The sequence below is a fragment of the Podarcis filfolensis genome (genome assembly GCF_964270895.1).
Source record: "Podarcis filfolensis genome assembly, chromosome: 7".
NCBI classification, from domain to species: domain Eukaryota; kingdom Metazoa; phylum Chordata; class Lepidosauria; order Squamata; family Lacertidae; genus Podarcis; species Podarcis filfolensis.
The window spans coordinates 72,918,387-72,940,568 of record NC_139603.1 but is presented as its reverse complement, the minus strand read 5'-3'; the positions used below and the strand labels follow the sequence as shown (position 1 = coordinate 72,940,568).

The following is a 22,182-nucleotide window of genomic DNA, read 5'->3' as shown; positions in this document are numbered from 1 at the left end:
ACAGGGCTGCCTTCAGAGGTCTTCTAAACATCAGGTAGTTATTTATTTCATTGACATCTGATGGGAAGGCATTCCACAGGGTGGGTGCCACTACCAAGAAGGCCCTCTGCCTGAGTTAGAGTATTATTTATTTATTTATTTAATTTCTATACCGCCCTGAATCCGAATCCAAGCCCCCAACAGTCTACTGTATACTCCTTTTTTATTATTAGGTTTGCTCCACTATGCTTTGTCCCCTTGCTTGCCACTAAACCTTTCAATCACTCCTGTTTCTCTCCTCTTCCTGGTCTCCTTTCCTTCACCAGTTGCTGGAAACGCAAATGGGGAAAGTGCTTTTGCAGTTCTCTCATGTTTGCAGGGTTCCCATAGGTGTCTGGTGAGAACAAGACACTGGACTAAATGGGCCTTATGTCTTATGTCTTTAGTCTATATTCGCATCTGGCCGGCACTTTCTTGATCTCCTGCCCTCAGGCAGAAGATATAGAAGCATGATTAGTTGCACCAACAGGGCAAAGAACAGCTTCTATCCGTGGGCTGTTAGGCTGCTGAAAGAAAAGATAACAACAGGGCAACTGACTTTCGGGTTTGGTGGGTGTGCGTCAGTAAACGAGGGGAATTAAGACTAAGAGAGCTGAGTGGGGGGTGCTTGTGCAATCTCACTGTATACAAGTTGTACAAGTGACAATAAAGTATTTCAATTTCAATTTACTTCAGTCTGACTCTTTCCTGTTGCTGCGAGGCTACGCTGTTTAGCTTTCCAGGAGATGAGCTGCTCCACTCTCACTCCTCCCAGTAACAACTGTGAATCGCTCTGAGGCTCTAGCTGAGTAGCTCCAAGAATTGGCCACATAATCCTACTATAGCTTCTGGTGTCTATGTTTGAGATGCTGTTCACTTGGATGCAGAGGAAGGATATGGAAGCACTGTACCAGACTGCTGGAGACTTACATGCATATGCAGTCTGGTTCATGAAATATAGTTGGCAATTGGCTCCTTTACCATCCTTTTGTACCTGGTGCTATTTTGATCCGGCAATGCTATCCTAAAACACTTCCCAGAACCCTCTGAAATATTCAGGAGCCCCCCGCCGTGCAGGATGATGTGGAAAGCATTCTTTGAGGTTCTGAAAAGCACCACTTAATAGCTGCAATTCTTCTGTCATAAATCTCAGTGTGTACTTGCTTGACAAATTGAGCAACTGTGTGCTGTATATGTCTGGGGATCTGTTTCTATAATGGAGGAAATTTATTTTGTCATTGTTAAGTTTTTTTAACTTTTCACAGCTATAGGTTTGGACTCTTGCCCTGAACCTCAGACCCCCAACAGTGGAATTAAAGTTGGAGACAGATACATGGTTGGCGATGTGGTTTCTTTCCAGTGTGATCAAGGATATTCTCTCCAGGTAGATTTTATTTAGCGTGCATATGTATAATTTGATTTGTTTGTAAGTAAGCATTCACATAATGCGTCTGCAATATAAAATGTATAGTAATGAGCTTCAGCTTTGTGATTTGAACCATATAATTGCCATTTCCAGTGGAGCTTGATAAAGATGAGGTAGTTGTGGTTTATTATTCAGATGTTCAAGCCCATGAACCTGATTAGTCAGTTCCAATGTCCAGGATCTGACATGCTTTCTCCCTAATACTTCCTTTTGTAGGAAGTGAGCTGGGAAACAACATTGTAATGATCAGTCATAGCAGTACAGAACTGCATTGGTAGACTGCTAAATTTGAAAACGTTTATCTTGTCATTACAGGGGCATTCACATATAACCTGCATGCCTGGACCAGTAAGAAGATGGAATTATCCCATTCCAATTTGCTTAGGTATGTCTTTTGTGTAACACTTTAATTCCAAAGGTGAAAGAACAGCAGACAATGAAACATTTTAGATAAAGCACAAGGGGAACCTGCAACAATATTTTAATTGTATCATTTTTATTACATTGTTTTTAGACACCCAAGGCTCCTTTGGAAGAGAGGAAGGGATAGAAATGAAATCAAGCAAGCAATCCCACCTCCCCTCATTTTTCATTTCTCTCCCCTCCCAACAGATGCCTACCATTCTATGGCCACTGAACATCCTCTATTCTCCCACTGGATTTTGTTTTTATTTGCTGGGGGTGGGGATGGGTTTCACCTCTTTAGATCTCTCTCTCTCTCTCTCTCTCTCTCTCTCTCTCTCTCTCTCTCTCACACACACACACACACACACACACACCCCGACACCTGTTAATCTTGGGGTACCTGGCAGCATGCAAATACCTCAGTGCTTGTCGTTAGGCTCGGGGTGCCCCTTTGGCAACCCCCTGAGTTCTGTTAGAGGCCATGTTCATTGTCACCTAAAATAATGTTCAAATTTTGAATATTTTTTTTAAAAAAACTTGCGTATTTAGCAAACCGAGAAGGCAAGCTTAACTTTTTAATGTTATTTTAATCTTGTTTTGCATTATGTCTTTATATTTCTCTCTCCTTTTGTAGCACAGTGTGGCGGTTCTATGTCAGACTTCAGCGGAGTCATCCTTAGCCCGGGATTTCCTGGGAACTATCCTAGCAGTCTGGACTGTACATGGACTATAAAACTTCCCATTGGTTTTGGTATGTATTAATCCAGTGTGACTTTTTGTTATTATTGCTGTACACTTGTTCTTGTAAGTGCTTTTTTAAAAATAAATATATACCTTACTTTTGGATGGTATCGCTCCTTTATTAACATATAAGCTTTTGGGGTTTGTTATTTTAAGAACAGAGGAAGCTGTGTTTATATTGACTCAGATCACAAGTCCAACTTGCTCACTGGGTGCTAGTCACCTAAGTTTTACTTAGAGTAGACCCATTGAAATCAATGGTCCTAACTGAGGGGCAATCCTATGCAAGATCAGCCAGGATGAGTAGGTTAGGATGCAGTGAATCTCCAGTTCAGCTGAAGATACATAATGTACTTTTAATGCTAGTGGAATGCATTCATTTAATCATTTTCAATGAGATATAAGTTCACAGCTTTCTGAGGTCTGTATCCAATGAATGGAAGCTGTTTGGTTCTTACTGTAATTTGCAGTAAATTTGTCTTATGAGGTATCAAAATTATTAACTGATGTAAAAATAAGCATTATTTTGTAAATTTATTTTCTTGCCACATGGAATAGTCCCTCAAAAGGTCCCAAAATAATTATCTTTATTTCATATATTCGTTCAACTGATTCTACCCCAGAGACTCAGAGCAAATGGGATGAATTATATACACGTTTATAGCTAAAATAAAACCTTTCCTTGGAAATTGGAAAGTATTGTATGGAGGAAAAATTGCACAGCAAGAAGCAAAGGGAATGTTACTTTCCAATTTAACTGAAATCTGCATATCAATTTTAAAAAGAAAGGGGGAAAGGGTAATGATAAAACTTGATCTAGAAGTTGTTTTCAGTACCCGGATGAGTCAGAATGAATGTTTTAAATTCTATTTATATAACTTATGTGATGATTAATGTGTTTAGAGATTGAGGGAGCAATGCTATACAAAAGAAGCTGGCATAAAGTTAAGCTGTTAAAATAGTTTTTGAGTTACAGCACCCTTTTTGCTATCTGAACTTTTGCTGGGTTGCCAGGTACTGAGACAGGATCCAACCTAAGTCGCTCCCCTGCCACACCCTCAGAATTCCCATTTTTTTCTGGGCTTACACCAGCTTAAGATCCATCAGGCTCAGCCCAGCCGACTGGGTCCCTGGGATGAGGGAAGGTATGCTATAGGATTGCTCCCTGGGTGACTTAAGTAAAATGTGGTCACCTAATTAAAACATCAGAATCAGATTGCATGTCATTCCAGTAATATGACATCCTCATGATTGCTGTTTTGTTTTTTTACAGAATTGATAGGTGATAGCTAAGTCATGCTCAGAGAAAGCCCATTAAAATCAATGGACTTTCATTTAAATACATTTATTTCAGTAGGTCTACTCTGTGCATGACTATTGTTGGATATCACCACATATATTTCTATGCATTATTACTACCCCAAACATTGGTATATTCCATCATACTTGTTTATCAAAAATTGCTTTTCAGGTGTTCATCTGCAATTTGCCAATTTTTCAACGGAGACAATCCATGATTATTTGGAAGTAAGAAGTGGATCAACAGATATTAGTACTGTCATTGGGAGACTCAGTGGCCCTCAAATACCAGCTTCTCTCTTCAGTACAACCCATGAAACTAGCTTATATTTTCACAGTGACTATTCTCAGAACAAACAAGGGTTTCATATTGTATATCAAGGTGAGTGATTTCAAATGCTTATTTTAGAAACTTCTAAAATATGTGTTTTTATCCAGAGGATGAGAAAAAGCTAAACAGAAGGCAAAGGGGTCAGTGTGAAGGGCATGAGGCAATGACCAAGGTTTTGTTGGAAACTGGCCCCCTCGGGAAGGCTGGCTCCTCTCCCAGGCTTGTCGGGGCCTGTCTCCGGTGACCTACCCTGGCTGGCATCCTGGCAGACCAGGGAGGTCTGGGAGAGGCGACACCTCCCTGATGAAAGGTGCACACCCCCTTCCCCTTTGCATAGCAGCAAGAGAAAGAAAACAGTCAGAAAGAAGTCTATTTCATCTCTACTTTATTCCTGACTGTGCACTGTACAAAAAGCATGTCTGCTCACTCAGAATCCTCCGAGCAACTGAGTCGGTCCTCCTGGACACAAACAACAGGAAGGTCTCATGTTACACAGAGTACAGAGGCCTGAGAATCGCCTGGAACATCCTGTCCCACGGTTAGGCCCATCATGTGATGTAAACATCAAACTGCTTGTTCGCAGCTGCGTAGTACTCATATCATAACAGGTTTGTGGGGAGACCAGTGAAGAAAACCAAACTCCACCTGTAGGTTATTGCTTTAGCATGACTGGAAGTATTTGTAACGTCCACCAGCTTCCTAAGGATGTAGGAGCACCATGAGCCTTTGTGGCTTGATGAGAGATCCTGGGTGCAAGGGCAGTTGGTGAAAAGAAGCCATGTACTCAGGATAGTGGAGCCTAGCCTGTGGAACTGAGATTAGACAGGCATCTTGATGCACTTCAGGTGTATGACTTAGGGTTGATCCACACTTCCTCTTGTCCTGCCACTTTCTCCTTGGAAAACCTGCTCTTTACCTCTGAATCAGAACAAACGTCAATCAGGTTTTCCAGGGATTGATGTTTGTTCCGATTCAGCGGTAAAGAGCATATTTTCCTAGGAAAGGTGGCCACAGGGCAAATGGAAAACCGCAGGACAAGCATAGTGTGGACAAGATAGTAAGACATTACAGTTCCAGCAGGCATTGTATGGCAATGCTTGGTTTTAGGATAATTTTATTGTTTTGTTTCATTTTCTCTGGTTTGTTTTTATGTAGACCACATATAGGGTTGCCACATGTCCTCTTTTTCCAGGACACATCCTCTTTTTCATGATGAGAATCTCCATAGGTAAAAGGTGAAGTCGGCAAATGTGTCCTCGTTTTTGTTCTTCAAAATATGACAACCCTAAAAATGTGAATGGATAAGCTTTATATAAATAATAAATTAAATAAATCTGAAAGCATAATACTGTACTGTACAAGCCTGCCATCTGTACTCTTTAGATATGTTTGCACACGGTAGCAGATTAGACATATTGGGTTGTGTCCAGTGATGCGAAAGCAGAGATCTACTCATAGAATGACAACTCCATTTCCTCTCGAATCCTCTTCTGCCCATCTGCTCCAGAGAACCTCCCAACCTTCTGGAGCTGATTTTGAGGACTGGAGGGAACAGGAGAGAAAGGGAAAGTTCAATTGTACACAAAGGCAACTGTTGTGCTGGCAGAACCACAGCATTGCTTTTAGTTCCCTTTGAGCAGAACAGGGTCTCCCAACACTTTCCTGGGAAGTGGGGTATATAATCCTTTCATTTTTGTGGCTTTTTATTTTAGTAAATTAAACAACAAGAACCAGTGTTAGTATGCATATTTCAAGTGTGTGTGCAAAAATGTTAGGGAAACTGGGTTCATTGTTGTGACTCATCAGAGTATACCCAGCATCATAGCATACTGGAAGATTTTATAAGGTCTTTTATTTTAAACATTTTTAAAAAAGAAAAATATCTGTACAAAGACCTTCTGTTCTGGTGCATAGAAAACATCCTTACTATTTCATTTCAGCATATCAGTTGCAAAGCTGTCCTGACCCACGGCCCTTTCGCAATGGTTTTGTCATCGGAACTGACTTCACTGTTGGGCAGACTGTTTCATTTGAGTGTTTTCCCGGGTACACTCTAATTGGCAATTCAGCACTTACATGCCTTCATGGAATAAGTCGTAATTGGAACCATCCTCTGCCAAGGTGTGAAGGTATGTTTTCAGTAGAAAAGTACTAGTTCATGCAAACTTTCTCTTTATTAACTGTATTCCAATTAAGTCTGTCGCAGAATTTGAGCTGAATCAGAAATGGTCTTCTTGAGAGAGTGGGATGGTTAAGAGATTGGTAGTTGGCTGCAATATCACATGGTAGTTAAGGCTGCTGGAGAATAGAGAAACTATGGAATTTGTGCACATAATCACTTTTATTGGTGATCTGTTTTGTTTTGTTTGTTTTCACAGCTCTTTGTGGAGGAAATATTACAGCAATGAATGGCACAATATACTCTCCCAGCTATCCTGATGAATACCCAAACTTCCAAGACTGTTTTTGGCTTGTAAGAGTACCACCAGGGAATGGAATTTATATAAATTTTACAGTCCTTCAAACGGAGCCAATATATGATTTCATAACTGTCTGGTAAGCAGAAGTTAACATTATTCATTCATTTTCTAATCTGGCATGCTTAGGAACACAAATGTTTAAAAGATTCATCTCCTTGATTTGCCTTGCTTTGGTGAGACAAGGTTGTGGTGCAAAATAAAAGAAATGTTTCATTTTGTTCAGCAAAGTAGCTGTACTTTAAGATGTACTTAAATATGCTCCACAGAATTACATTTTGGGGGTGACATGTTTGCTTTGTATTATATGGCAAATTACTCTGTGATTAAGTCTAAAATGCTATAAACACTTACATGGGAGTAAACGCTATTGAGCACAATTACACTTCCCTTTCCATACATATACATAAGATGGTGATGTATATGTAACCTGGAGAAACGGAAACTTACCAATAACTGTCATGGCATTCAACATAGAGAACTGTCACTAGTAAATACCTCCTGGTTCATACAGTTATGTTCCTTACTACAATATCGAAGGATCGCTTGTAGGTATTCATGAGCTACCACATATTTAAATTGTTTAATAGAGCTGTTTCATACAGCCAGCAGCTAGTAAACTTTTAAACTCTAGTTCCAAAGTTAAATATATGAATCCTGCTCCAGAGGAAACTGGCCACAAGTTTCATTGAAATTAATGAGTTTTGCTATTGTGACTAACTTCTCCCATTGGTTTCAATGCGCTTTGAGTGTAATAAACTTCTTTCTGGATCAAGACTATTACCGGTATGTGCAATAAAACTGCAAGCAGATCTGTTATGGAGCCAACATACATTTTTAGCCAAATTATGTTTATGGGTTCAGAAAGTGAAAGAGCAAAGAGTAGCAAGTGTATGAAATCATATTTCATAAGTCCTGATCAGTTCTTTCACTGACTTTTTCCTCAGAAGGACACAATTTAGTTTTTGAGAATTAAATGATCGGCTATCTTGTTGCTGTTTTTTTAACTAATGTATATCTGTCTTTAATGTGCTGACCTTTGTTGTGCATTGTTCTGAGTTCAGTTTTGAGGAAAGGCAAAATAAATTTAAATTGCAGTTAAATAAATATATACATCAAGGAGGGTAACTGGGAAAGAGGAGAGAAGTAAAGGAATCCACCATATGAAAATTGTATATCAAAGGTTGTTCAGTAACTAAAGAAAGACTGTAAGACAATAAAGGGGAGAAATAGAGAAAATTCATTTGTATGTGTCTGTTTTAACTGCTTCATCCACCTCAGGCTCCATTTATCCTTATTTAACCTTGCCATAGATATGGCACTGCCTGCCTAATAGCCATGGCCATGAGCTTGTTCCTGGCAGTACCAAGTTAAGCTGAAAAGCCATGAAGGCCAAACGAAAACATCTCCTTAATCTTGGCTGCAGTTCCTGAAGCCAGATCAGTCTGTATAAACTGGTCACCTTTCTCTTTCTATTGCAACCTGACCATCCCCATTTGCTGTTTATCTACATTTAGTAAATCTAAGACAAACAGCATCGTCTAATAAACACCATAATTAGGGATGCTTGCAGATTCATTTTTGGGTGGATTCTTATATGAGCTGACCTGATCCTTTGACCTCCTGGACTGATGTGTGGATTGGAATGGAAATGTTTGGATTTCACACTGCTATGAATTTTGCAATACCATTCATACCAAAGTGCATTTTCTGTTAGCTATATTATAAATGAAATCCATTCAGAAGTGTGGGCTTTCAGATATAATAACAATGGCTCGGTGTCAGAAGGTGGAAAGTGATGCACACTGAGGCAAAAATTTAAAAAATAAAATCCAACATTCACTATACATTAGCGTGTTTTACATTTATGCTATTTATCCTAATAAAATTTCAAGCAGTGTTGATAGCATCCTGTGAAATAACTAGCCACTTGGTGCAAATCAAGAAATAGGTTGAAAAGCAACTAACAGTTGAGGAGCACCTTTATAAGTCTGATTTTAAAACAAAAATTCAGAATAAAGAAAAAGAGCAGGATGAGATGCAGACATTTTGCCATGTGTTGCGTTGGTTAAAAATCTGCAAGAATGTTAAGGGCCACATAATTTTAAATGGCCTGTTATTTTTACGTTCTTTCAAATGTCAGTGTTTCATTGTCTGAATATGACCACATATCACATGAATGTGACCAAATGCTAACAGCTGCAGCCACAATGAATTTCGCCTGCACATTAGGGGGAGATATAGATTGCTCCATAAGCATTGTTTTCAGAACATTAAATACCTGTAAAATACACTTGACAGAAATCTTATGGACACTAAAAGTGTGGTGTGCACATATTCCATGGTTGTTTCACACCATAGTAAAGGATGGGAACAGTCCAAAATACTATAAGCACCACTCTTGGAACAGCAGGGTCTCCTTCCTATCTTCAAGTTTAGAGACTTGAAGGTGAGGATGACACAGACTGATATTATCCCAATTCCTCCAAGTGTGTCAAGGTTCATAAAACAAAATAGGGATGGTGGAATTGGGGGCTTGAAAGGGTGTGAATGTATGTGCATTTCTGTTCATTTTTCAGAATGCACACAAACATATTCAGCAGAAGTTCCACTGAAATTGGGACCAGGTGCTCTCTGAACTTTGCTCATTATAGCTTACATAATTGCCTATTTTCCCACTCTTCCTCATTTGCACTTCTTTCCGGCACGTTTTGAATTCTTTACTAGAGTGTGTGGCAAAGGCATAAATTTAATTTATAGTGTTGTTTTTTGCCTATGTTTCTTTTAGGGATGGTCCTGACCAAAGTTCTCCTCAGATTGGACAGTTTAGTGGCAACACTGCATTGGAGTCAGTCTATAGCACTTCGAATCAGATACTGATAAAGTTCCACAGTGACTTCACAACGAGTGGCTTCTTTGTGCTTAGTTACCACGGTTGGTGTTGCATATCTTTATACTGATTGTCTACCAATTGGTGTTTTGTTCAGCTGTTCACTTTCAGATTAACTGCACGTTGTAGAGCAGTAATATTGCTAGTTGTAGGGAAATTGAAATACTGGTAGCCTGCATTGCATAGGAATATGGATGGCCATAGGATTTGTAAAGAGAAGAGCAAGGCATGGGTAATGGGATTACATCGGTGCTGAAACTACTCCAACATATTATCTGTGAACTACTGACCACCCTAGACAGTGATGTTTTCATTTCACTGACTCACAGTCCTTCACTGGAAGGCCTGTCCTTGCATACTGAAAGCCCATTCATCCTATTAAACTAAAAAAGCAACAACAGATCACATAACAGTGGCACAAACACAGGGACCAAGCCGCAATGAATTACTCAAGAGAAAGGGGCAAGAAATTCCCCTAGTCCTCATTTGTTGGATTATTATTCTTATATCTCACTTTACAGATGACTCTGGGCAATTTACAAACATACAATAAAAACAGCTTAAAATGGCTTTAAAAAAACCATTTTAAAAACAAAAACCAACTAGAGATCCACAGTACAAAATGAACACCTAAGGCAGAGACCTTTTCATCAAGTCTTCAATTTTTTGAGACAGTGCAGATAGGGGGTGCCTTATCTCAACAGGGATGCTGCTGGAAAAACAAGACACTCTCTCAGATTTGGTGGGATGAAAGAAATGTCCGAAGGGCAGAAAAGAAGCAAGTCCACCATAAGGTTTCTTGAATATCCTCAAAGAGTGCTTGAATACATGCCAAAAGTAATGCTACCACAAGTTAGGAACTGTTTCTAGGGGCTGATGTTTGCATTGAGTGTTACAACAAGGGGTAGTGTTATATCAAATTTTCTTCTGATCAGTTGGACATTAGAGGAAGCTGTATGGTTATGTCATAGTCATTTATAAGATTGTTATTCAAAGTGAGCAAAGGAGTTGGTACAGTATTCTTTTTTCTTCTTCTTCTTTTTTGCCCACAAACTTGTAGTATTGACTTCACCAGGTTCCCCAACATATGTGATAATTGGACAATCCCCATTGGGAATGAATGTAAGGCATCTTCTTAACATTCCAAGTCCTGTTGAATCAGGGTAGTTTGCTTTTAGATGTTGATACTTTCAAGAGAAGGCTATAAAAGTTGCTATCCTATGAAACAGAGCAACAAATTAATCATTGTGTCTTATGCATTTCATAGCATATCAGCTTCGAGTGTGCCAGCCTCCACCTGCTATACCGAATGCTGAAATTCTGACTGAGGATGATGAATTTGAAATAGGTAAAGTCAATCTAAGCATAAATAACATATATTTCCTCCCATAAAGAAAACTGCTGAATGTGCACAGACAAGCACTGTGGTGTTTAAGCTCTGTATCAGTATGGGCAAACGTAAAAATTTCACTGGCTTTGCACGCTAGAACAGCCTACAATTTAACTGAACTAAAGACCCTTGAGAATTTGTAAAATATCTAGATAATCAGAGGTTCAGACAACTGGAAGGTGCAACTACATAGGCTTATGATTTCTAGCAGCAGTTTGGTGGAAGGTGACGATTAAAATATAAGGAGATCATGATCAGCGAAAGCCCATTTTCTGGATTCTGTTGCCGTTGTATTATCTAAATATGAAAACAAGAATTATCTCCATGGCATTGGATCTAGCTGTTCCCATAGGTAGGTACAGAAATAGTTAAAGCTTGCTTTCCCTCTGCTAGCAGCCTTCTGTGTCTTCACAGAACTGCCCAAGATGGCTGGGTGCCCTTCAGAACAGTGGAAGGTAGCCCCAGGTACTACAGAGAGGGAATAACAGAAATCCCACTTACATCTGTGGAGAACCCAGGTGACAGAGGGACACTCACTCCAGCATATGGCAGAAGCAATTCTTGTTTGCCAGGGTTGCCATATTTCATAGGAGAGTTGTTGAACTTTTTTTTGCAAAATTTAAAGAAGCATGAAGTTTTTGGCCAAAGTTGTTGGAAATCTCAAAAAAAGAGAAGGAAGTTGTGAGCTATTTTTAAGGAAATTTACCAACATCTACATTTCTGACATGGGTTGCCATACGTCCAGATTTTCCCAGACTATTAGCAATTCTCCAACAGCCAAATCCCGGTGGTTTTGTGGCCAATCCACATGTATTCAATATGCATAGCTGTCAACTTACAGATTTGAAAATAAGGGACCAGCAGCCTTGAAAATAAGGGACCAGAAGCCAAAATAAGGGACCTGCAGCCTCACCTGTTCCAGGCACTCCAGTCTTCCTGTCCCCCTGCAGTCTGGTCAAACTCATGCTGGTAGCTTTGAGAACACTGTCCAACCAACTTTGTAACCAGAGGTTCAACTGAATAGAATCTGAATCACATGCACCACAAGGCCTATGAAGCCTCAGCTTAAGATGGCTCCCCGGCCTGGCTTTGCACTGCAAAGTTTGCAGCAGCACGTGCAACAAAATGACGTCCAGCATTCAACCCCCCCCCCCAGCTTGCATTAACTAGCACACACAAGGCATGCAGGCTCCACCCCCCAGTCGTTCTTAGACTTCTTATTGGGTGAGCAACACAGCCAAGCAACACATTTGGAGCCTCCCTCCTCCCTGGCCGGCAGGGAGGGAGGGAGGGAGAGGAGCTGCTTCCTTTGAAATTTAAGGGACATTTAAGGGACATCCATCAATAAGGGACAGCAGCGGGACATGGCGCTGGAATAAGGGACTGTCCCTTCAAATAAGGGACACTTGACAGCTATGTCAATATGTATCCCTATTTCCAAGATAGTGACACTTCTTAGCACAATCTGGGAAATGGTACGGTCCCACTGAGACTTTTCAGTTGACTATGGTGTAAAGCCTTCTGTACTCTGTGGCACTAATCATCTGGCCAGCAGGGTTTGGCTGCAATCCTAGACAGCAAGATGTGCAGATCTGTGAGAAAGGTGCATGCAGCCAGATGCAATTGGAGAGGCTTTACTGCAGCCAATTACCTGGCTGAATGGACAAGACCCTTTTATCTTTAAGACCTGTTTGCTTGTTCAGCTGGATGATCACCTGCTGTAAAAACCATTTTTTTTAAAAAAAACCCATCCAACTGCAAGTGCTGAGCCTACATATCTGACTATTCAGCATTGTGTCTTTTCTGGGGATGGTGAAGGTAAATTAAAGTGCCACACGGAGATATTGACTGGTCCTTTTAAAATTGATTGGCACTTGTCACTGAAATCTGTTCTATTTATTGGCTTGTACTTATGATGTTTCATGTGTTTTGAACCTTTTTAGTTTTGTTTTGTAAACCACCTTGTGAAGTCATTGTCAGGTTAGAAATCCATTTAACAAATAAACAAGTATGAATAATACAATGTTATGAAACCGATTGGGTGCTGACTCTAGAGTGTTAAAAATAATAGTTAAGTTTTTTCAAAAGTTGTTTTTGAATCTTTTCCTTTGCAGTTTTAATTTCAAAAAGCCATGTACTAACTACAATGTATATTATGTCTGAGGAGAGACAGCGGGAATAAGGGTACTTGATGGCTTCCTCTTAATTACTACTAAAAAAAAAATGCAAAGCTTTTAAAACTCCACCATTCTGCTGCATTGCTTCACAGAGTAATAAGCATCCAAATGTGTGAGTCATACTAATAGTAGAGCTGGCAAGAAATGATAAATGTGTCTGCTCATTTGCCACAACATTTCCTGTGTCTAATCAAAGCTATTTGCGCCAGTGGTCATTTGCAAACTATATATGTTGGGAAAGGTACTTCATTACTCAGTGTGACTATCAGTGCCAAAAGTCCCCATTAATTGTTGTTTAACCACAGCTTTCTCCTTTTTTTATCAAATAGGGGACATAATAAGGTACCAGTGTCTACCAGGCTTTACATTAGTTGGTAATGAGATTCTGACATGTAGACTGGGAGAGAGGCTACAGATGGATGGAGCACCACCTGCTTGCCAAGGTTTTCTGCTTCGATATCTTTTGTTTAGATGTGTTTGCATATTGTGATATGTTTTCAGAGGTTTCAGAGATTTCCTTCTAACAGACACATTGAACTTTAGAGTGCTCAAAGGGCACTGGTTGCTACTCTTTCGGCAATCCTGTATTTCTGTTGCCATGTTGCAAATGAGTGAAGGGGGAGCTGAGACTGAGAGGAAGTCGGCTTCCCAAAGGCAAAGTGACTTCATGGCAGAGGTGAAACTGAAATCAGGAATTTTCTGATTTCTACTTCAGTTTCTTAGCTACGCCGATCCTCATTTATCCAGGTTCTCTGCAACTCACCTACCTCGATCCTCTGTGCATTCATCATCATCATCATAGACTTTTATTGCACTAGCCATAGGTCATGGCATCATTCAGAAAAATAACAAAAGGAAAAACAGCAATAACCATAAAAATCATCAGGCACCACACATACAGTCTAAACCATGGTCACAACTACTAAGATTGTTGCATAAAATAGAATAGCAGAGGATTCTCTAGTAAAATGTGCCAAATTAAATATCTACCTATTCTAGAAGTTTCAGTCCTTGAGGGTTAACTTTCTTGTCCACAGAAGTGCAAGTAAAGGGGAAACTGTCATCCAGATCTATCCCTCGTGGCGTTAGTCTTCTTTCTGAGCCATCCCCGATGCAGGCATTAAAGTCCCCGCATAATAGGATTTGAGCAGCTGGGCTTTTCACATTTATCTGCTCTATAAGACTTGTTAGGTCGGTCCAAATCTTAACCACCATGTCTAGGGTGCGTACTGGTGGGAGGTAAGTGTTAATACAGAAAAATGGAACTCCTGCCACTGCACTAAACTGTAGTGGCAAGAAAGATTCATAACCTCTGTGCATTCGGAGCAGAATATACTGGCAACGTATGTTGTTCCAGTCATATTATACATGTGTACAATTGGTAACATACACCCTTTAGAGATTCTTCTGATTCAGCAGCCTATAAATGTTTTGAAATAAATAAATAAATAAAATATCAGATAAGGGACATAAATTGATTACCTACTGCCACAGGACCCCTTTCACCCTGAACAGAATCCATCTAACCCTCCAGTAAACACCATTCAGAAGGAAAAGTCTGTTCAGAAAGGCCTTCTGTATTGGCTTCCTATGGGCAATTCTGTTGGCTACCTTGGTAAATAACCCATCAAGCAGTTGCAGCTGCTCAAACTCTTATAATGCCAATGAAACTCCCATGGCATTTTAAATTAGTGGAAGTCATGTTGTAGCATAAACACTCTGCTCCTGGGTCAATGGTTATTTGCCTGCACACACAAACACACACACACAAATTTCAGTTAATTGGCGTCTGTAGAAAGCAGAAACAAATGATTAAAGTGATAGCCTGGAACAGAAGCAATGTAATTTTTCTCTAATACAGAATCAGAGGAACACAGTTCCTTCACATTGCAGAAAGCCAGCGGAGGAACAAGAAGAATGAAAAGAAACCAAATGAGTTAATTAAGCTTAAATGGTCCCAAATGTCTCTCAAGGACCATAGACTCTACTCCAGTGCTGGTGTAAAGTGTTTGCTTTCAAGTTCCCCACTGGTGGTGATAGGAAGGGGGGGGGTTACCCTCCCACCATGCTAGGGACCAGAGATCCGAAAAATACCCACTAGGAATGAGGGGAAAAATTGATTGCTGCTTAAATTGCACTTCCTGCTGACAGTTTGTTAACACGCAGGAACCATTGTTAGGCCCCAAACTGAGGCAATATGAGGCAAGGGTTGGACAGAGCCCCCTGGATCCAATACCCCTTTGTCAGAGAGGCAACTGTAAGGAAAAGCTTGGCATCTTTCATTATTTAATTCATAAATGTTTTTACCAGAAAAGGAACATTTGGGTCACTTAACAAAGGGGAGAGGAGAACAAATGCAAAAACTATAAAACATTATTCTTAAAATTTAAAAACCTGTACTGATTTTTATCTGTTCTATGTTAATAGAAATGAAATTATTGATGCACACATTTAAAATGTAGAAAAAATAAGACTTCTGTCATGCAGTTTCCCAGCTATCTAAACATTTATAGCAATTCCTCTCTTTTGCAGTTCTTTGTCCTGCAAATGAATTGCGTCTGGATTCAACCGGAGTGATACTGAGCCCTGGCTACCCAGATAGCTATCCAAACCTCCAGATGTGTGCATGGACCATTACAGTGGAAAAGGGTTATAATATCAGCCTTTACTTTGAATTCTTCCAGACAGAAAAGGAATTTGATATACTTGAGGTGTTTGATGGTAACTATAGGACATACAACCTCGGATGATTTAGTATACATTGTTTTTAGCCAGTAACTTTTAAGTTGTGTATTTTATCATGCATGCGGTTTCAGTGTTATTGTTGCTTTTCATTTTAGATTGCACCCTGTTATTAAAAATTCCCTATATATGCCATTAATGATATGGCTACAATGTATTGCATTAATTTACTTACTACTTGTTTAGGAATCTCTTTTAGTATATCTCTAATTTTAGTTTTCTTTCTTTTCTTCTCTCTGCCTTGCTACCTCTTCCAACATCATCAAGGATCAAATAGCCACAGTCCGTTACTAATCTCCCTAAGTGGTGATTATTCCTCATCTCTAAACATAACTAGCAGTGGCCATGAAGTTTTTCTCCGGTGGTCTGCAGACCATGGCACAAACAAAAAAGGTTTCAGGATACGATATATAGGTAAGTCAATCAAATCTTTCTCTTTTCTATCTTTTCTACCTTTCAAATACACCAGCAAGCTCAACTTTCAGCTGTCATAGTCAGCGTTGGAAAGATCCAGCCAGCATCATGCTGTAATGGAATTTTCCCTTCCTTCTCTATCCTGTCCCACATCACATTCCCCCCAATCTGCTCCACAGGGTTTCCCAACCCCCTGGAGCACATTGTGCTGGCACATGGATAGAAGAGGAAGGAGAAATCCCATTTGCATGTGCAAAAGTATTTTGCTCAAAAAGGACATCCCAGTTGGACATTGATCTGTGTGTACAAATGGGGCAAATGGACCATGGAGGATATTCTAGATATTCTGGACCATCTGCAAGATCTGTTCTGTTGGTAGCAAGTCTAATCAACATGGACATTCTATAACACTAGGCTTAGCTGATGAGAAACCCACAAATTTGCTTTCAGTTTCACTTTAGAAAAGGTTTAGGTGACATCTTCATGACTGAACTAGACCAATTGTTTCAGGTATGTGTAGTGGGGACAATTTTTAGAAGAGATGCAAAAGGCATGCTTCTGTACACATTTGGTGAAGTTGTGACTGAGCCAAAAAAAAAAAAGAATGACAATTTAGTATCACATTATCCAAATGTTTGTGTCATCTTTTCTTTTGTTTCCTTTTTTGTGGGGCAGTATGTTTGCAGACCAAACAAGGACAGAGTCTTAGTTTGATGATTGGGTTGAGGGTTTTGACATTACTGCCCCAATGTATTTTTTTAAAAAATCCTAGTATTCTGCATATCTAAGAGATATATAATTGTAGGAGGGTTTACCTAATCCAGGCTTCCTCAATCTCGGTCCTCCGGATGTTTTTGGCCTACAACTCCCATGATCCCTAGCTAGCAGGACCAGTGGTCAGGGATGATGGGACTTGTAGTCTCAAAACATCTGGAGGGCCGAGGTTGAGGAAGCCTGACCTAATCCTATGGTCAGAAAAGCTTCTCTCCAGCTTCTTTAGTGCCCTTTAGCCAATTAATTGCCTTTTGATAATGTAATGGCTTTAGGGGTTGCTTGTGCGTAAATAGCCGCCGCTCTGGGCTAGGTTGGCTGGTTAAACCATTTCTCGCTGGACAGCCATCCACTCCGTGGCTGTTCAGTCGCTGGTAGAATCCGTCAGTGGGCGTTTCTTAAACCTTTTCCAACATAAAAGTTGTTTGACGCCCAGTCTCCTCCTACTCTCCCTGCGCGGAAGTCTTCTGCGCAGGGAGGGCGTGGGTAGCGGAGGACCTGTGCTCTCCCCGCTGGTGTCCAGTGAAGAGTCCCAGAGCCTGCTCTCTGCTTCCCCCATTGGCCCCCCTCTATCCCTGGTGTAGCGCTGATTTTCTTCCCCAACAGGAGACTTGCCTCTCTCCCTGCTTGGCCCCTCTCCAGCATCGTTGTGGGGCCTCGCCTCCTCTTCTAGTTCCGATGGCAGTTCCCTGACAGATAATTAACCATGTGAGCTGGAAAGTCAGGAAACTCCCTGGACAGGACAACTTCTGGAACCCAAGACAAAACAATAATAAAAGTGTGTGTGTGTGTGTGTGTGTGTGTCTGTGTGTGTGTGTGTGTGTGTGTGTGTATCTCACCTAAGTCATGCTAGAGAAAAGAAAGAAAGCACAAAATACTGATATTCATTGCTAGAGAGCTAATCTTAGAGGTGTTCAATGAGTTAATTTGCAGACAAGAGTTACAGACTGGACTATCCTCAATGATCTTTTTAAAGAATACAAACCTAATTTGCTTCTGAAAAAAGATATCAAAGAAGCAGACAACAGTATTTCAAACAGAAGTGTGGGGAGGGTGCATGGGGGGGGTGTACACTATGCAAGACCCGTCTTGAACCAGAAATTCTCTTGAACAGAAAAAAATAAAGTAATAGTCATTTCCATCTGTTCAGTGTGTCAAAGTTCTCCCTGTCCTCTACCTCATGCCTGGTGTATCCATATTCTTTTCATGCTGCAGATGCCATCTTTCATGATCTTCCTACCCATATTAATTACCCTAGATACATGTTAAAACAAGTATCAATTACATTATGCAGAAACTTCAGATAAAAATTTGAACTTGGATGTTGACACAATCTAAGTAGATTACATTTGTAATTAACACATGCAAATGTGATCAGATGGGAAGAAATAAGATTAATAAACAAGGTTTGTACATAGGAAAAAGAATCATAATGTATGTCCTAACTGGTGAAAACAAAAAAAAAAAAAATTTCCTTCCAGTAGCACCTTAAAGACCAACTAAGTTAGTTCTTGGTATGAGCTTTCGTGTGCATGCACACTTCTTCAGAACCCTAACTGGTGAAGTCGTCTATACCCTATTTAAAAATATGCAATACAGATATTTTGCAAGGGATTGTGAGTTTGGATATGTTGATTGTCAATTCTGCTTATCTATTAAACCCAGAGATCCATCTTCCTTACCTAAATGTTTGTTTAGTTTTTTCTCAAGCCAAAAGCCAAGTGTAAACAGGTGAAACAACCATCAGTTATCATTGGCCTAAGGCCAGACCTTCACTACTTTTCCCACTGGGGCATATAGGTGACAACCAGGCTGCCCCATTTTCAAAGTACTATGAAGCCCTTTTTGTCCATGCTTGCTGTTGCCCCCTCCCCAAAGTGGAGGTGGCAACAGCAAGCAGGGACAATGTGGTCAGTGTCAGAATACAGCCATATTATGTCCCCTTTTCTTTGGGTCTTCACCACTGTTGCTAAAGGGGTCAAGGCTACAAAGTTTGCAATACCCACAGGAAAATGCCTACTGTTAAATAAGGTGATATGTGGGGGGGGGGGAATCCATGCACTGATTGCTTCTTTCTTTTGTTTCCAAAGCCCTTTACTGCAGCACCCCAGAGTCACCTCCTCATGGGTTCATTGTTAGCCAGACAGGTGGGCAGCTGAACAGTGTGGTTCGCTGGGCTTGCGACCGAGGATTCCGCCTCGTTGGAAAAAGCAACGCTTTGTGCAGGAAATCTCCCAATGGATATCATGCATGGGATGCACCTGTCCCGGCATGTCAAGGTAATCACCTTTTCCTTATAGAATTGGATTTGCACGCTTTGATTCCATTCCAAATATCCATGGATGCTCTAGTGCACCAGTAGTGCTGCTAACTCCAGTTAATGCAAAAAACTCCATTTTTATTTGACTTATTTAAGCTAGGGAATCTTTGAGCCATTATTCATGACAAGCTCCAGGGCATCATGCAATTAACTAAGTGGCATGAAGCAAAACATTCGACAGTAAAGCAATATAATATGCATAGCCGGCAGTCTGCATTGAATTGCACACGTTAGGGTAAAGTGTGCACTTTTTCAGCACCAGGGGTGCCAATTCAGTCATTGGAACACATGCAGTTGTCACTTAAATGATATGTGTGGAATAGCCCCCACATAAGTGCCCTTAAATTCAGGGAATCAAGAGCTAGAAAGTGGAGTGGAATATCTGTGAAGTTTCCCAAGTAGGATTTCCCCAGGTTTGTGGGTTCTCAGGCAGGCCGTAGCACTTGTAATGGTGCCAAAATGTATAGAACCGACACCATGCTTAAGCTGTAATATATATACTCAATTTAGCCCAAAAATATTTTACTGTGGTTTGCCTTTTTTATTAATAGTTTTTTTTCCCCCCTAGGCAAATCCTGTGTCACAATAGTCTCTACAAGTCAGAATTTCCTTCATTGCATTATCTTTATCCAAACCAGAACAATCCCTTTCTTTTCCTTTCAGCGTTATCAAATCATTTTTATCTGGTCTACATTCAATTGATGGGCCTGTGAAAAATTTAGAACCGTAAAATAGAGGCAGAAGAATGTCCCAAACGCACCGACCTCAGCCTTCAGTTTGCATTGTTCCATGTAGTCTACTGCATCAGTTCATATTTATGGAAAAAATATCTAGAGGGAAACAATATCTGGCAAATATTAGTTTGCTAGGATAGCCAGGGAAGGAAATAGGAGGTGATGTGGTTATTGGAGGAAAGAAAAGGTACAGTGGCTTTATTAGAACAAGCAAAAGTAAACTGTGTGCAAAAGGTCGAAGCGCAGAAGAGCCTTTGATATACTATTTCTGCCTCCATTAGAGCCACTGCTGCTACTTTGATTTAGTTGTTGTTGTTTCTGCTGCTGCTGTTACATTTACATCCCATATTTCCCCCCAAAACATGATGGTTCTTCCCCTTCCCATTTTATCCTCACAAGATCCCTGTGAGGTAGGTTACGCTGAAATACAGTGTTTGACGAATCTAACCTAGGGGTGTCCAAAACTTTTTCAAAGAAGGCCAGATTTTATGAAGTGAACATGCAGCATGCGGGCCGACCAAAGTTGTTGACCTTTTTTTAGAACCATGGGGAGGAATTGCCTGTGGGGGCTGGATTAAACCGACTGGCGGGCTGGATTAAGCCCCTAAAACAGACTTTGGACGTGCCTGGTCTAACCAGTTCACCACACTGTATCTCAATGATGGTGAGGATAATAGTGAAGGTAATGACTATCACTATGATCTGGGCTGCTCCTACTGTTTTGCAGTGTGAGGCGGCTGCTTTAGGTAGCAGACGGGGACAGCAGTGGCAGCTGCTCAGACTGTTCCTCTGGAGGTCTCCTAGCCAATCATCTATTTTGGATGATAGAGATGTGTGTCATGTGCCCTGCCCTCCATCCCCCTAAGGTCACCTGCTGCTTTCAGGTGCACAAGAAGCCTTTGCCCCATCAACAGTGTTCAGTTAAGATACACCTGTTAGTCTGGAATGGCAGTTTAGGGCCATTGCCGCAACAGTCAAGATATGTGCATGAGTTAATTTGCTTTGATCCTATTTACTTTGAAGTAAGTCTACTGTATTCATTGGGACTTATTCTTTTTTTAAAAAAATGATATTTATTAAAGTTTCAAAAAGAGTTACAAAAGTAAAAAAGAAATAGAAATAGAAAAAAGAGACAAAAAGTACAAAATACAGAAAAAATAAAAACAGTTAAAAATAAATCCATCTTTCCATATCTTGCCTTTCATTCACTTATTTCCCTGACCTCCTCACACCTCCCTTTTTTGTATTCCAGTTCAAATGGTTACTTCAGCAAATCCTTTCCCTCTTTGTTTTTATCTTAATTCTTTATCTTAATATATTATAGCTTTACATTTTCACCTGTTAACAATCCATTTTTACATACTCCTTTTTAACATTGCTGCTAAAACCACTTAATTTCATTCCGACATCATTTTAACATTCATTAATTTTGCAATGTTTCTGTAAATAGTCTTTGAATTTCTTCCAATCTTCTTCCACCGACTCTTCTCCCTGGTCTTGAATTCTGCCAGTCATTTCCGCCAATTCCATATAGTCTATCACCTTCATCTGCCATTCTTCCAGGGTGGGTAGATCTTGTGTCTTCCAATACTTTGCAATAAGTATTCTTGCTGCTGTTGTAGCATACATAAAGAAAGTTCTATCCTTCTTTAACACCAATTGGCCGACCATGCCCAGGAGAAAGGCCTCTGGTTTCTTCAGGAAGGTATATTTAAATACCTTTTTCATTTCATTATAAATCATCTCCCAGAAAGCCTTAATCCTTGGGCACGTCCACCAAAGATGAAAGAATGTACCTTCATTTTCTTTACATTTCCAACATTTATTGTCGGGCAAATGATAGATTTTTGCAAGCTTGGCTGGTGTCATGTACCACCTGTATATCATTTTCATAATATTCTCTCTTAAGGCATTACATGCCGTAAATTTCATACCTGTGGTCCACAACTGTTCCCAGTCAGCAAACATAATGTTATGTCCAACATCTTGTGCCCATTTTATCATAGCAGATTTTACCGTTTCATCCTGAGTATTCCATTTCAACAGC

General features: G+C 40.2%; 1 protein-coding gene across 5 annotated transcripts in view; it reads left to right on the top strand.

Annotated features, from left to right (window-relative positions):
* The window catches only part of CSMD3 (CUB and Sushi multiple domains 3), a 584,373-nt gene that overhangs the window by 484,999 nt on the left and 77,192 nt on the right, over nt 1-22,182 (top strand). For all 5 annotated transcript variants that reach the window (XM_083621789.1, XM_083621788.1, XM_083621791.1 and 2 more), the window contains 12 exons: nt 1,284-1,402; nt 1,760-1,829; nt 2,484-2,600; nt 4,062-4,271; nt 6,161-6,349; nt 6,599-6,776; nt 9,486-9,631; nt 10,855-10,935; nt 13,484-13,597; nt 15,687-15,875; nt 16,164-16,310; nt 19,172-19,360. In XM_083621789.1, coding sequence (XP_083477915.1) covers nt 1,284-1,402; nt 1,760-1,829; nt 2,484-2,600; nt 4,062-4,271; nt 6,161-6,349; nt 6,599-6,776; nt 9,486-9,631; nt 10,855-10,935; nt 13,484-13,597; nt 15,687-15,875; nt 16,164-16,310; nt 19,172-19,360 — 1,749 coding nt within the window. The remainder of the gene's footprint in view (nt 1-1,283; nt 1,403-1,759; nt 1,830-2,483; nt 2,601-4,061; nt 4,272-6,160; nt 6,350-6,598; nt 6,777-9,485; nt 9,632-10,854; nt 10,936-13,483; nt 13,598-15,686; nt 15,876-16,163; nt 16,311-19,171; nt 19,361-22,182) is intronic.